Genomic DNA, 16,600 nt, shown 5'->3' on the forward strand with positions numbered 1-16,600 from the left:
AATAAGATTTGGTTCATGTGATCACCTAATCAGTACCTAATTCAGTAGAATGAGGTGTGCCTGTGTTGGAATTCAACAGACACTGGAATGGAATGGCTGTCATGCATGTAGAGATTGTTGGCTGGTCCTCCCTACATATTCGTCGCCAAACTCACTGGCTCCTGGTCATCTATAAATCACTGCTGGGCAAATCCCCGCCTTATCTTAGCTCATTGGTCACCATAGCAACACCCACCCGTAGTATGCGCTCCAGCAGGTATATCTCACTGGTCATCCCCAAAGCCAACACCTCCTTTGGCCGCCATTCCTTCCAGTTCTCTGCTGCCAATGACTGGAACGAACTGCAAAAATCTCTGAAGCTGGAGACTCTTATCTCCCTCACTAACTTTAAGCATCAGTTGTCAGAGCACATTACCGATCACTGCACATGTACACAGCCCATCTGAAATTAGCCCACCCAACTACCTCATCCCCATATTGTTATTTATTTTGCTCATTTGCACCCCAGTATCTCTATTTGCACATCACCTATTGCACATCTATCATTCCAGTGTTAATACTAAATTGTAATTATTTTGCACTATGGTCTATTTATTGCCTTACCTCCATAACTTGCTACATTTGCACACACTGTATATATATATTTTCTGTTGTATTTTTGACTTTATGTTTTGTTTACCCCATATGTAACTCTGTGTTGTTGTTTTTATCGCACTGCTTTGCTTTATCCTTGGCCAGGTCGCAGTTGTAAATGAGAACTTGTTCTCAACTGGCTTACCTGGTTAAATAAAGATGAAATAAATAAAATAAATAAAAATGCTGATTTAAGAAAAATTGCAGTGGTCTCTTAATTTTTTCCAGAGCTGTATATAAATACATTTACAGTTGAAGTCGGAAGTTTACATACACCTTAGCCAAATACATTTAAACTCCGCTTTTCACAATTCCTGACATTTAATCCTAGTAAAAATTCTCTGTCTTAGGTCAGTTAGGATCACCACTTTATTATAAGAATGTGAAATGTCAGAATAATAGTAGAGAGAATGATTTATTTAAGCTTTTATTTATTTCATCACATTCCCAGTGGGTCAGAAGTTTACATACACTCAATTAGTATTTGGTAGCATTGCCTTTAAATTGTTTAACTTGGGTCAAACATTTCGGGTAGCCTTCCACAAGCTTCCCACAATAAGTTGGGTGAATTTTGGCCATTCCTCCTGACAGAGCTGGTGTAACTGAGTCAGGTTTGTAGGCCTCCTTGCTTGCACACGCTTTTTCAGTTCTGCCCACAAATGTTCTATAGGATTGAGGTCAGGGCTTTGTGATGGCCACTCCAATACCTTGACTTTGTTGTCCTTAAGCCATTTTGCCACAACTTTGGAAGTATGCTTGGGGTCATTGTCCATTTGGAAGACCCATTTGTGACCAAGCTTGAACTTCCTGACTGATGTCTTGAGATGTTGCTTCAATATCTCCACATAATTTTCCTTCCTCATGATGCCATCTATTTTGTGAAGTGCACCAGTCCCTCCTGCAGCAAAGCACCCCCACAGCATGATGCTGCCACCCTCGTGCTTCACGGTTGGGATGGTGATCTTCGGCTTACATTTTACATTTTAGTCATTTAGCAGACGCTCTTATCCAGAGCGACTTACAGTTAGTGAGTGCATACATTATTATTTTTATTCATACTGGCCCCCCGTGGGAATCGAACCCACAACCCTGGCGTTGCAAACGCCATGCTCTACCAACTGAGCTACATCCCTGCCGGCCATTCCCTCCCCTACCCTGGACGACGCTGGGCCAATTGTGCACCGCCCCATGGGTCTCCCGGTCGTGGCCGGCTACGACAGAGCCTGGATTCGAACCAGGATCTCTAGTGGCACAGCTAGCACTGCGATGCAGTGCCTTAGACCACTGCGCCACTCGGGAGACTAGGCTTGCAAGCTTCCCCCTTTTTCCTCCAAACATAACGATGATCATTATGGCCAAACAGTTCTATTTTTGTTTCATCAGACCAGAGGAAATTTTTCCAAAAAGTATGATCTTTGTCCCCATGTGCAGTTGCAAACCGTAGTCTGGCTTTTTTATGGCGGTTTTGGAGCAGTGGCTTCTTCCTTGCTGAGCGGCCTTTCAGGTTATGTCGATATAGGACTCGTTTTACTGTGGATATAGATACTTTTGTACCTGTTTCCTCCAGCATCTTCACAAGGTCCTTTGCTGTTGTTCTGGGCAAAAAAAATTCTGAGGTCTTGGCTGATTTATTTTGATTTTCCCATGATGTCAAGCAAAGAGGCACTGAGTTTGAAGGTAGGCCTTGAAATACATCCACAGGTACACCTCCAATTGACTAACATGATGTCAATTAGCCTATCAGAAGCTTCTAAAGCCATGACATCATTTTCTGGAATTTTCCAAGCTGTTTAAATGCACAGTCAACTTAGTGTATGTAAACTTCTGACCCACTCGAATTGTGATACAGTGAAATATAAGTGAAATAATCTGTCTGTGAACAATTGTTGGAAAAATTACTTGTGTCATGCACAAAGTAGATGTCCTAACCGACTTGCCAAAACGAAAGTTTGTTAACAAGACATTTGTGGAGTGGTTGGAAAATGAGTTTTAATGACTCCAACCTAAGTGTATGTAAACTTCCGACTTCAACTGTAAGTAAAAATACTTTAAAAGTACTACTTAAGTAGTTTTGGGGGGTATCTGTACTTTACTTTATATATATTTGACTACTTTTACTTCCCTACATTCCTAAAGAAAATAATGTACTTTTTAGTCCATACATTTTCCCTGACACCCAAAAGTACTCGTTTCATTTTGAATGCTTAGCAGGACAGGAAAATGCTCCAATTCACACACTTATCAAGAGAACATCCATGGTCATCTCTACTGCCTCTTATCTGGGGAACTCACTAAACACAAATGCATTGTTTGTAAATTATGTCTGAGTGTTGGAGTGTGCCCCTGGCTATCCGTAAATAAATAAATAATTGTATCGTCTGGTTTGTTCAATATAAGGAATTTGAAATTCTTTATACTTTTACTTTTGATACATAAGTATATTGGAGCAATTACAGTTACTTTTGATACTTAAGTATATTTAAAACCAAATACTTTTAGACTTTTACTCAAGTAGTATTTTACTGGGTGACTTTCACTTTTACTTGAGTCAATCTGTATGGACCCCAGGAAGAGTAGCTGCGGCTTTCGCAACAGCTAATGAGGATCCTAATAAAATACCAAATACCCTAGGAACCTCAAGAGCTAACCAATCCTGTGAACGGGTTAGGCAACTCAGGTGTCTATACTTCAACAGCAAAGTTAGATAAGATGGAAGTTTATGAAGTAGGGCCTTTTAAACAAAAAGGGAGTAATGTAGAGATCTACTGGTTTTTAGTAGTCCTGCCAACCTTTTGATAAAGGATGCAGTGATGAGTATTAAAACTGTAGCCTGTAACAAAAACTAAGGGCACTATGGTAGATGGCATCCAAAGGTTTAAGAGTAGTAGCAGCTGCACTTTGATAAATAATATCACCATAATCAAGAACAGATAAACAGGTTGACTGAATAATCTGCTTCCTACTGCTTAGAAAAAGACACAATGTTTCTGTAGAAAAAGCCAACTTTAAATCTTAGCTTCTTAAATCAGCTCATCTATGTTTTTTAAAATGTCAAATCCAAATGCATACGTATTTATATGCGGGAACACATTTGATTGGAGAACCATCTAATGAGTGAACATGTAGTTCATCTGAAACATTGTTAAGAGAGTTTAAAAACAACATGTGAGCGCTACGGGCCGATAGTCATTTAGGCAGGTTACCATGGCGTTCTTGGGCACAGGGACTATGATGGTCTGCTTGAATCAAGTTGGTATTACAGACCGGGTAAGGGATAGTTTGAAAATGTCAGTGAAGACCCTTGCCAGCTGGTCAGCGCATGTTCCGAGTACGCGTCCTGGTATTCCGTCTGCCTTGCCAATGTTAACCTGTTTAAAGGTCTTACTCACATCGGCTACGGAGAGCGAGACACACACTACAAAGTACCTGCTGGGCTGTCCTCCTGGCCGGTGAGTATCTGTCGTAGGTTCTCTGGGCTCAGCCAGGTCCTGTCCCGTGAACGAGAGTGACTCAAGATCTGGGACAGAAACACACAACCACAAACGAATGAGCTGCTGGCCGCTCTCTATCCCCTTCTCTACCCCTCCCTCTCTCATCCACCCACCCCTCCCTCCCTCATCCCCCTTTCTCTCACTTCCTGTCTCTGCAGTAGTCCGTCTTGGTCCAGGTCTAGCAGGCTGAAGGTCTCCTCGGGGCTGAGGGAGAGCAGTGGCTGCAGTTCCTCCTCCTGGTCTCCTGGCGGCACTGTGGCCTGGCTCTCCATCAGACCCTTCAGCTGGGCCAGCTGCACCACCACACCACACTCCTCTTCAGACAGTAAGCCAGGGATCTCTGACAGGAACAGAGAGAGGGGGGACCCATACGTCATTCATTACCTGTACAACATAATGCTCTGGGTAGAAGTGTAATGTATGGGCAGACACAGGATGACCAGGGTTTCCCACACTAATGTCTAGACAGGGTGTGCTCCTGTTGGCCATTATTAGTCATTATAAACTGGGTGGTTCGATCCCTGATTGCTGATTGGCTGACAGCCGTGGTATATCACGGGTATGACAAAACATTTATTTTTACTGCTCTAATTACGTTGGTAAACAGTTTACAATAGCAATAAGGCACCTCGGGGGTTTGTGATATATGGCCAATATACCACGGCTAAGGGCTGTATCCAGGCACTCCGCGTTGCGTTGTGCTTAAGAACAGCCCTTAGCCGTGGTATATTGGCCATATACCAACCCCCCCGGGCCTTATTACTTAATTATACCATGGCATTGTTGAATACTTGTTTCTGATTGGCTTGAAGGGCATTCTAGAGCGTGCATTATTTCCCTATAATGCACGGTATATTTTCATTCTTACATGTTCTATGTTTGAGCTGCTTTTGAAAGAAGAAGTAGAATTGAAAACATTATTGGCATCGTTGAATTAGATTTTCATAATGGCAAGCTAGGACTGATGGGTTGGTTAGCTAAACTAGCAACCTAGGACTGATAGCGTATGTGCAAACGCCACCCATCCAGACTCAACATGATGTTACTGGAGTCAGTGGTGGTGTCCATGTTGGCATAACAACAGACAACCAGCAGCCTTCAGGTGAGCCGAGGTCCATGATCAAGGATTTCATTATCAAAAGGGCCTGAGTGCCTTGGGAGATCAGACCAGCGTGATCAATGACTACAGACTTCTCTCATTGTTGCCCTGCTAATGATGATGACTCACACATGACTGTTCTATCTAGTAGAACCAATCATGACATGGATGGAAGACTGATTATGTTACAGGTTTACATTTATGTAACAAATAGCCTAGTATTCCTGATTGGCTGATATCAAAAAACCACAAAATCCATGATCGCTGAGGAGTAGAGCTGATCAAGACTTGGCCTTCTGATAAACAGTACTTTAAATTCATAACCAAAGCTTTTGAAGACAAACAAGTTCTTATCATTACAGAGTTACAGTAGAAAACGACTCAGGCCTTCTGCACTGCAAACAGATGGATACTGCACTGAAAAAGCAGTAATTATTTTACAACTTGTTAAGAAATAACTTGTCTAAACGACATCTGTCTCGGTTGTGTTTGCTTTAGCTTTCTCTGTGCCGGGTTTGAGCAGGTGTGTGTACATAGGGACTCTTTAGTGATTGTGGATATGGGGATAATGAGTACTCCCTGGCCCCCCGTCACCCCCCAGGGAGCTATTTGTGGTATGGCCCGACCCATTGACAGTGCTAATGAGCCAAGGCATTGAATGTCTCCCAGAGGGGGGTGACTGAGAGAGAAGCTGGGTGAGAGCCGGACTGGTGGTCGCTCATATATAGTAGTTAGTATGGAGGAGTACCAGTCTGTCTGTCTGTGTGAGGTTGGTATCATCATTCTTATTCAGACCCATTCACATGCATAGAGAGATCAGCAAGACCACCCAACCCACTCACCCTGTGTGAATATACAACCAGGATTTACACAGACTGTCAGAGGTGACCTAAAAGCAGTAGGCTGGACCAATACAGCTATATGTTAGTCTAAGGTTTCCTGATCAGATATGAGAGTGCCCAGGACCCCCTGGTAACCCCTTAGCTGCACCCCTGCCCTCCATCCATCCCATCCATCCCTCCATCCTTCCCATCACTCCCTCCATCCTTCCCATCACTCCCTCCATCCATCCCTTCCTCTCCTAATAAAAGGCTTCCGGCTGGACGCCTGCCCGTACAGTATAGGCCTTGTTCCCCACAGCAGACCCTGTACTGTCCTCTGGCTGATGAGATTGGGAGGGGGAGAGAGAAAGAGAGGGGCTGACGGCTAATCCCTATTGTCCAGTCATGCATCATTAAGCTAGATGGGTGATATGAATGAAGGGGACTGGCCTTCTCTTCCTCCTCTCCCTCCCCCGTTCTCCCTCTCTCTTTCTCTCCCCGTCTCTCTGTGGAGGAAGTGACCTGCTTGTCTGGACAGGAATCAGGTCAGAGCCTCACAGTGGGAGAACACTAACACCTCTCACTCCTACACGCATGTTCACACACACACGCTGGGGGCGCTCACACACATGCTCGGCTCACAGAGGTCTTTCAGAAACACATGCACACACACTCAATAATACGTTTTTTACATTCCCTCAGATGTCATGAGCACACAACAGACACTCACACACAGACGTAAGAAATAGGACCAAGTATTCCTCTTATAAAGGTCATGAAATCAGGCATTCCTGATTCATCTGGAAAAATCCCTTGTTGGTTAGAGGGATGAGAGATGGGACGGAGAAGAGGAGGCTCGGGGTCAGACAGGGATAAAGGAGCTTGTAGGGGTATGGGGAGAAAGGGATAGGGGACATTAAAAGAGGGAGTGGAGGGGATCATTTGAAGAGGGAGTGCAGACTGGAGGGGTTCTTGGGGACAGCAGTGCAGAAAGACAGCGAGAGAAAGGGTTCCTTTGCCTTTGAAAAGAGAGGGAGGGTAAGGGAAAGGGGGATACCTAGTCAGTTGCACAACTTAATGCATTCAACCGAAGAGAGGGGAGAGTGGAGGGGTTCGTGACATGAGGGGGACTCTTTTCCTCATCTCAAGCTGTGGGGGCGGAAGGACAAGTCAGGCTAAGGCTAAGTCAGGACAACACACACACACCAAGAGAGCATAACATCCTGAACACACACACACACGCATACAGGTAACTGCCAAAATAATGGAAACACTTGAGTAAATGAGGGATACAAAGTATATTGAAAGCAGGTGTTTCCACACAGGTGTGGTTCCTGAGTTAATTAAGCAATTAATATCTGGGCAGGCCATTATTTTGGCTACCATGGCTATGCCCCCATAGGATGACAATGCCCCCATCCACAGGGCACGAGTGGTCACTGAATGGGTTGATGAGTATGAAAACGATGTAAACCATATGACATGGCTGTCTCAGTCACCAGATCTCAACCCAATTGAACACTTATGGGTGATTCTGGAGTGGTGCCTGAGACAGCGTTTTCCACCACCATCAACAAAACACCAAATGATGGAATTTCTCATGGAAGAATGGAGTCACATCCATCCAATAGAGTTCCAGACACTTGTAGAATCTAGGCCAAGGTGCATTGAAGCTGTTCTGGCCCAACGCCCTATTAAGACACTTTATGTTGGTGTTTCCTTTATTTTGTCAGTTACCTGTACATACACACACAATCCTTGATATCCTTAACTTAGTCACTACTACAGGGCACACACTCACTCACTCTCACTCTCCCTCCGAACACATTGGTGCAAATGAAAGTGAGTGAGTGGGTTTCATATCTAATCCCATCTCAAGCACTGTCCCACTCCCTTGTAACCCACGCCCTCCCCCTATTGTTAACCCCCTGCTGGTCCACTCCCATCCCTTCCCCCACCACTCTCCTATGCAAATGCAGACCAAGCCTACAGAGAGGTGACGTGTCACCGCCTGCCCAGTATAAATACACCTATCCCCTCCCTGTCATACAGACCCATACCACAAACACACACTCAGACACGCTCTCCTGTGTGGATTTCCTCTCCTCCTCCTGGGATGATGCCTGTTCCTGCACCTCCTCCTCGCACCTCCTCTAAGAGGACCTCTCCTTGGGCTCCTGCTCTCCTCCTCCTGCTCCTCCTGCTTCCAGCTGGGCCTGGCTGGAGTGCCAGGCTGGAGGCAGGGCCTGGAGCTGAGAGTGGACCAGAGGCTGGTACAGGTACCAGGACCAGGTCTAGAGTTAGAACTGGGTTGGAGACCAGAGCTGGAGCCGGGCCAGGGACTGCGGATGGGGCCGTGGCTGAAGTCGGGTCTGAAGAGATAGCCGGTGCTACCATCCTGTCCGCCAGCAGTGAAGGGCAGTGGGAGCCCCGGAGCTCCTCCCGCTGTGTGCCCATCCCGGCGGGCATGGCCCTGTGCCAGGACATCGGCTATGCCACCATGAGGATGCCCAACCTGCTGGAGCACGAGTCGCCGGGCGAGGCCGTCCAGCAGAGTGCCAGCTGGCTGCCCCTGCTCGCCCGTGAGTGCCACCCCGACGCCCGCATCTTCCTCTGCTCACTGTTCGCACCCATCTGTCTGGACAGGTAAGGAGGGGAGAGACGCTGGGAAGTTGGAACTACTACTTTGTCTTTAGAAATGAGATAAACTGTTGGAGGAAAATACAAAGGTATTTCTTTGTAGAGATCAGAGCGTAGAGATGTGTGTACACTAAATAGACATTGTCATTGGTAAAGAGGGAGAACAACAGGGGGAGACGCGTCTCTATGAGAGAAGGTATAGTGTAGACCAGATAACTGGTAGAACTTTTAAGCTCTTGATGTAATTTTGCATACAGTGACATTTACATTATTTTGGCCTGGGCAGATCTTTATCATGATTATATTACAAGCACGTATCTACTGAGTGAGTATGATATATTTTGGAAAGCTCTTCAAAACAAAGCAGACATTGAGAGGAAACCTAGACTTGTCTGTCTTCATGTCTCTCTCTGTTCCTCTGGGCTGAATTACAGCTCCAGAGTGGGGGGCTAAGCAGTGGATTACACTGCGCTGGGAGCTATGCTAATCTTGGCTTGCCTCACAGAAAAGGCCCTGGTTTCACACAACCTTCAGGCCATGAAAGGCCCCTCATCTCCTTTGAGTTGTGCTCAGGGGCGGACTGGCCATCTGGCATTTCGGGCAACTTGTTTTTTTTGTGAAAATGTGTAATTATCTGGCTAGTAATGGGGCCCTTAACCCTTTACACTTGTGGGAATTGACCTATATGGATAGGGCTAAATTGAAATGTTTCTTACAGAAGAAATATGAAAAGCATAACCATGGTAGCAATTGAAAGGAGATTATGGGGAAACGTATTAGACCAAAGTTGAGGACACAATAGTTCACCTGACACAAGACTGATTTTATGTGCATTTTACATTTAATCTACTTTTCGCTGAATTTGTTGATAACGAAATCTGAAAATACTTTGGATACATTCAGCAACATGATAAGAATATTCCTGGAAAATGTGAGGTAAGTGCAACATAAGACAGAAAAATGACAAGGGTTTGAGTGAGAGGACTAACTGGGGTCTCTAAGTGGCCACACACCTCTCCAAAGTGTGCTCAGTTCCTAAGCAATTTCAACTATAAGGTGCTTTGAGCTCTCCTAGCTGTGCTGGTGAGGAACTACAACAAGCACACTTGTAGTCGTTTCGTTTGGAACACAACCCTGCATCCCCGCCATCACACAATTACTGTTGTTGTTTACGCAATCCAAAACCGGTCCATTATAAATCGCAATCTGGGTCATGTGGGCATAATCTGAAAGCTTGTTCTATTACCAACATGACCAGTTAAGTTATAAAATATGATCTTACAGTGTTAGGCTTTCACAAGGCAATTCAGGGAAACAGATCATTTTGGTGCGCATAGAAAAGGAGTCATGAGTGCATTCAGGTGCTTGTGCAGCGGCAAATTTTCTTGACAAATCAAATCAAATCTTATTTGTCACATACACGTGTTTAGCAGATGTTATTGCGGGTGTAGCGAAATGCTTGTGCTTCTAGCTCCGACAGTGCAGTAATATCTAACAAGTAATATCTAACAATTTCACAACATATACCTAATACACACAAATCTAAGTAATGAATTGAATTTAAGAATATATACATATATGGACAAGCAATGACAGAGCGGCATAAACTAAGATACAGTAGAATATTATAGAATAGAATACAGTATATACATGAGATGAGTAGTGCAAGATATGTAAACATTATTAAAGTGACTAGTGTTTCATTTCTTAAAGTGGCCAGTGATTTCAATAGGCAGCAGCCTCTAATGTGCAAGTGATGGCTATTTAACAGTCTGATGGCCTTGAGATAGAAGCTGTTTTTCATTCTCTCGGTCCCAGCTTTGATGCACCTGTACTGACCTCGCCTTCTGGATGATAGCGGGGTGAACAGGCAGTGGCTCGGGTGGTTGATGTCCTTGATGATCTTTTTGGCCTTCCTGTGACATCGGGTGCTGTAGGTGTCCTGGAGGACAGGTAGTTTGCCCCCGGTAATGCGTTCGGCAGACCGCACCACCCTCTGGAGAGCCCTGTGGTTGCGGGCGGTGCAGTTGATGTACCAGGCGGTGATACAGCCCGACAGGATGCTCTCAATTGTGCATCTGTAAAAGTTTGTGAGGGTTTTAGGTGCCAAGCCAAATTTCTTCAGCCTCCTGAGGTTGAAGAGACTCTGTTGCGCCTTCTTCACCACACTGTGAAGAAGGGCGGGGTTCAGATCCAGGGCCTCGAGCTTAATGATGAGCTTGGAGGGTACTATGGTGTTGAAAGCTGAGCTATAGTCAATGAACAGCATTCTTACATAGGTATTCCTCTTGTCCAGATGGGATAGGGCAGTGTGCAGTGTGATGGCGATTGCATCGTCTGTGGATCTATTGGGGCGGTAAACAAATTGAAGTGGGTCTAGGGTGACAGGTAAGGTAGAGGTGATATGATCCTTGACTAGTCTCTAAAAGCACTTCATGATGACAGAGGTGAGTGCTACGGGGCGATAGTCATTTAGTTCAGTTACCTTTGCTTGGGTACAGGAACAATGGTGGCCATCTTGAAGCATGTGGGAACAGCAGAATGGGAAAGGGAGAGATTGAATATGCCCGTAAACACCCCAGCCAGCTGGTCTGCGCATGCTCTGAGGACGCGGCTAGGGATGGCGTCTGGGCCGGCAGCCTTGCAGGGGTAAACATGCTTAAATGTCTTACTCACGTCGGCCACAGTCCTTGGTAGTGGGCCGCGTCGGTGGCACTGTGTTATCCTCAAAGCGGGCGAAGAGGGTGTTAGCTTGTCTGGAAGCGACGGTGTCGTGGCTGGTTTTCCTTTTGTAGTCCGTGATTGTCTGTAGACCCTGCCACATACGTCTCGTGTCTGAGCCATTGAATTGCGACTCCACTTTGTCTCTATACTGATGTTTTGCCAGTTTAATTGCCTTGCGGAGTGAGTAGCTACACTGTTTGTATTCTGCCATATTCCCAATCACCTTGCCATGGTTAAATGCGGTGGTTTGCGCTTTCAGTTCTGTGCGAATGCTGCCATCTATCCACGGTTTCTGGTTAGGGTAAGTTTTAATAGTCACAATGGGCACAACATCCCCTATACACTTCCTGATAAACTCAGTCACCGTTTCAGTGTATTCGTCTACATTATTTTCGCAAGCTACCCGGAACATATCCCAGTCCGCGTGATCAAAACAATTAGACTAACATAGGTTCATTCGGTTCAGAACAACCCAGGGTATGACGACTTGTCATCTTGTAACTGTACCTCAAACATAGTGATCATAAACGTTGACACTGTATATGACTTGAGTTTTATGATATGGAAATGTTGAGTGCACATTTGGACTCATGGGTGTTTGGCTTGCTTTTATAACATCAAAGCGATATCTATTATAATCCTCAACATCTCATCTTTCAAAACACATATAGTCCTCTTAATTTACAGCATTTCCCTCATTCAGATTTTTTTTTTTGCTGAAGTTGCCCAATTAGCAGGAGGGATTGTGGCAACTTCTTGTCACGCGAGGTGCTCAAGTTCAGAATGGCGCTCAGTCAAAACCAATACATCACTGTGAAGCCCAGAGCCAGAGCTCTGATGTCATGTATAGCATTACTGTACAGCCACTGCATTCCAATTTAGACGTTTATCAGTGCCCACATCTGCCATTTTCAACACGTATACGGGTACTAGTGTAAAGGGCTAAGGGAAAAAATGGGCTGGTGTGTTAGAAATGCCAGGGCCGATTTCTGGTCCCAGTCTGCCCCGGGTTGTGCCGTTTTTTAAAGAGAGAAAACATAGGGTTAAAAAAGGAGAAACAAATGTTTCTAAATGTTATCTGATAGGGTGTAGCATTATCTTTCTTCCTCCACAACTTCTCCTTTATTGATTTGGATCTCTTCATCCATTCACTAGCAACTTCCTCTTTTTCTCCTCCTGACTACCCCTCTCTGTTCTTGCATCTATTTTCTCATTCCCTCTCTCCTGGGCAGGTTCGTCTCTCCATGTCGGAGTCTGTGTGAGTCAGTGCGGGACAGCTGCGCGCCCATCATGGGTTGCTATGGTTACCCCTGGCCAGACATCCTTCGCTGTGACCAGTTTCCTGCCGACCACCTCATGTGTATCTCCTCTGTCACCAACACCAGCACCAGCACAGGGGGGCGCAGAGGTGAGAGACACACACACTATTACATAAGATGCTCCGTTTTCTACTGTCCTCGTCAGACTAAGAACTCTGATTGGACATGTCTGTGATGACTGTTTCAGCAGTGCCCCAGGCCAGCTGTCGAGACTGTGAGCTGGAGGAGGCCTCGTCTGCCAAGGACGTGCTGGAAACATTCTGTAGGAGTGACTTTGGTAAGCAGACCTACACTCTCCTCCCCTATTATATTCCTATTGTACAGACGTTGGTTCAGATTATGTATTCCAATGTTTCTCTGTCCTCCCTATTGACAATACCCAGATCAAATATTGAGATGTACCCTACCTACCCACCCTAACGCAATTATCTCTGTCTCTCTGCTGCCCTCTGTGTCCCCAGTGGTGAAACTGCGTCTCACGCGGCTAAAATCCAGTCAGGTGAGTCTGGCCCAGTTCTCCCTGGCCTCTCGTCTGCAGGTCCTGAAGCACGGGCCTCTCCTGGGAGGACAGATCCGCTCCCGCCTGCAGCTGTGGCTGGAGAGAGACGCCAGCTGCGTACGGAACATGACGCGGCGCCAGCCCAGAGGAGGGACCTTCCTGGTGACGGGCACGGTGCAGGGGGAATGGCTGGTGGTCAACAAGGCCTTCGCCTGGAACAAACGCGCCAGGAACCTGATGGCTGCAGCCCGCAAGTGGAAACAGCACCGATGTAGAGGCTAGCAGGGGCTAGGGCTAGAAGAAGTGGAGCTGAACTTGAGGTCTGAAATGGGCCTGAGCAGAGCTATAGGCCTAGGTGTACAGAGTCAGGGATGTGATTAGAACACCATACAACATCAGTAGAGCGAGAGGAGGTTGTTTGGGGGCGGGTACATTTCTATGATAGACTTCCTGGATTTTAATCACATCCTTGGATAGCTGGATGTTTCAGAGAGCACCATCCTGAGCTCAGGAGAGGACGCTGCAAAGGAGAAGACCTTCTGTGTTTCCTGCAAATGTACATATCTATAAATTATAAGTAAATATCACTGATCTATATTTGTAAGAGGTTGACTGAAATTAAATTAGTGTTTTCAAAGTGTTGAGCTTGCATTCATTCATGATGTTATTGATGCGGTTTGGGTTGTCAGTTTTCATTGGTCGTGTAAGATGGGTGATGTCCCTTGTAGCTCAGTTGGTAGAGCATGGCGCTTGCAACGCCAGGGTGGTGGGTTCGATTCCCACCGGGTGCCAGTATGAAAATGTACGCACTCACTAAATGTAAGTCGCTCTGGATAAGAGCGTCTGCTAAATGACTAAAATGTAAATGTAATGTCTAGCAGTGTCATCAATCATATTATTCTTAAAGCATTTGAATAACAGAGATATATCCTAAACACAATGTGTGAGGAAAAAAACCTGCCCTAAAGGGTAAAAGGTGCCATTCTTACCAAAAAGCAGAGGCTTGAGGCTGAGAGTCTTCATCTCGTGGATTCTGTCAGGCTTGAGTGACACCCTCTGGACATGACCCACCTGAGGAAACATAGTCTACATTAATATTGTAAAGCCTTGGGCATGATCAAAACGAAGTGTTTGTTAGGGTGGTGGTCTTCGCAGACAGAAAGACGCTCTTCGCAAACCCTTTCGCAGTATACCATATGCGCCTCGTCGTTGAGTTCGGTCCTATAACACTCCGACACAGTAGAGGCCACTATGTGAGATGGAACGTGCCGCTTCTACCAAGCACCACAATTTTCTTCAGAAAATATAGGCAGCTTTTCTGTTGACGACGGTAGCACGACCGCCATCTACAGACTAACTTTGCCAATACTTGGTCATTCATTGATGGTTTGCCATAACAATAAACTTTAATGCGAAGTTGGTTTGATAACTTTTGAAAACAAGAGATTTGCTTCAAGCAACTAAGTTTGTAGGCTAATTTATTGAACATTATGAGGACTAAGGCTACTAGCTATGTGCTAACTGGCTAACAAAGCTAGCTACTGTAGCTAGAGGGATGTAGCTAGCTTGCTAATAAACTGATTTGAGTGTCCAGCTGGATAGTAGAAGCAAAGGTAGCTAGCTAGCTAAATAAACCAATGAATGTGGAATTCTGTGCAAGCTATGCCGTGTGGCTAACAACCACAGCTAACTAGCTAGCTTGACGGTTAACAGCTAGCTGCCGTTGAGCCTTTTCGCTCCTTCGAACGACGTTGCACTTTTTGACGTCCCACCACTAGTACTCAATACTAATTATCAGAACTACTGGAACGTCAAAACAAAAAAGTGAAATTTTGTTCGAATGAGTGAAAAGGCAGATAGATGTATGTTTACTTTCCACCGTCGACCCCTCCCTCCAATGGATGCATTGAGCTAGGTTGGACGAATTATTGTAGCAAAGATGATCTAACTATATATTGGCTTCGACTCTTCCTCTCTGGTTCTAGCCAGTTCGCAAAGTTAGAAAATTGCGGGCGCGCGGACCACTGCGATCGAACTTGGCTGGCATATTATTTTTATCTTCCGGTGGCACTACAACTGGATGCACACCGCTCGTTTTGTTTTATGACATGATAGTAATAGTATTAGGGCGCCTCATTATCTCCTCACCCGTATCCCCTCGATGCGTGGTAGACTGAAGCTCTGACGGACATCCAAGTCAGGGTCTTGCTGAGGTGGGTCTGGCGGGGACAGGCGGCTGTCAACCCCGCTGGTAGATGCCGATGTGTCCCGGTCCGCGCTGACAATATCCGCCGGACTGTTATTGTAGTGTACGTAGAACAACAGGCCAATGATGTTTATAATGTAAACATGGAAGAAGACCATGACCACCACGAAGTAAGCCCGGGAGCAGACACTGCTCTTCTGAATCTGAAGCCGCTCTCGGCGGGGCATTGGGGGGAGATGCGGGGGCACATACGGTGTTGAGTCGCCACACGCATCCATGCTTTCCTGAGATTCATCATCCATTTCTGAATGGATATGTCGATTGCTATAATCCATGACTAGCTAAATGTCTGGCTGGATATTCGTGGAGATTTACATATGCTGGCTTCTTTACAAGATAGCTAACTGGCTGTTCTGCCACTATGTGCTAGCGTTAGCTAATGGTAACGATAGCTGACAACAGCATCATACATGCAGAGATGGCTAATTAAGTAGCTAGCTACTGACATTAATTTCACCCATCTAGCTTAGCTAGCATGCAAGTACAAGTAGGTTAGCTAAGCGAGTGAGCCTGCCTTCTTCAGACACGACACAGGTTATTCGAGGTTGTTTTCCTTTAGATACAATAAAAGGCAACAACACTATCTATGACCGTGTAAAATATCCGAAAGGACTGAACTTGCAATGGGATAATCCATCTTTCATGTAGATGGCTAACGTTAGCTAGCTTATTGTAGTATGTGCCCCTGACAACCTACCAGACAACATCAACTACATAAACGAGAGCAGGGAGAAGAGTAGACCACTAGCTCTGATTTCGGAACCTATCAGAACACTATCGCCCTCTGGCGAACGTTCCAAATTCCGACGCAGCGAGCATCTGCTACCACACAATGGCACTCTAATCAAGGGAATGGCGTGACTACTGCAACGTGGGACTGTAGGCTACTCTGTTCACTTATTTTTGTTTGGAGTAATTCTGCAAATACAGTTTTATCTACGGCTGTTATCTGAACATAATCCCTCCGCACAGTCTCCATCCGCTTATCTTCTCACGAGCTGCCTAATAGCTCTCTCTCTCTCTCAATTCAATTCACTTAAATTCTAAGGATTTTATTGGCATGGGAAACATGTTTACATCTCTCTCTCTCTCTCTCTCTCTCTCTCTC

The 16,600-nt window shown here is 45.5% G+C and overlaps 2 protein-coding genes across 2 annotated transcripts in view; one reads left to right on the forward strand and one right to left on the reverse strand.

Annotated features, from left to right (window-relative positions):
- Nucleotides 1-16,200, reverse strand: part of LOC311115260 (transmembrane prolyl 4-hydroxylase-like) — a 22,003-nt gene extending 5,803 nt beyond the window's left edge. Inside the window, exons 1-4 of the mRNA XM_084190454.1 lie at nucleotides 15,375-16,200; nucleotides 14,216-14,297; nucleotides 4,268-4,464; nucleotides 4,060-4,150 (exon numbers count right to left, since the gene is read on the reverse strand). Of these exons, the coding sequence (XP_084046580.1) occupies nucleotides 4,060-4,150; nucleotides 4,268-4,464; nucleotides 14,216-14,297; nucleotides 15,375-15,767 (763 nt within the window). The 5' untranslated portion in view covers nucleotides 15,768-16,200. The remainder of the gene's footprint in view (nucleotides 1-4,059; nucleotides 4,151-4,267; nucleotides 4,465-14,215; nucleotides 14,298-15,374) is intronic.
- LOC311115261 (secreted frizzled-related protein 5-like) lies at nucleotides 8,111-13,508 on the forward strand (the record flags this gene model as incomplete). Its single annotated transcript, XM_084190455.1, has 4 exons — nucleotides 8,111-8,690; nucleotides 12,641-12,816; nucleotides 12,918-13,004; nucleotides 13,189-13,508. Exons 1-4 carry the CDS (start codon nucleotides 8,161-8,163, stop codon nucleotides 13,506-13,508), a joined length of 1,113 nt encoding a protein of 370 aa, XP_084046581.1. The 5' UTR covers nucleotides 8,111-8,160.
- Nucleotides 16,201-16,600: the final 400 nt, after the last annotated feature.

The sequence above is a fragment of the Coregonus lavaretus genome (assembly GCF_964263955.1).
Source record: "Coregonus lavaretus genome assembly, contig: HAP1_SCAFFOLD_3370, whole genome shotgun sequence".
Classification (NCBI taxonomy): Eukaryota; Metazoa; Chordata; class Actinopteri; order Salmoniformes; family Salmonidae; genus Coregonus; species Coregonus lavaretus.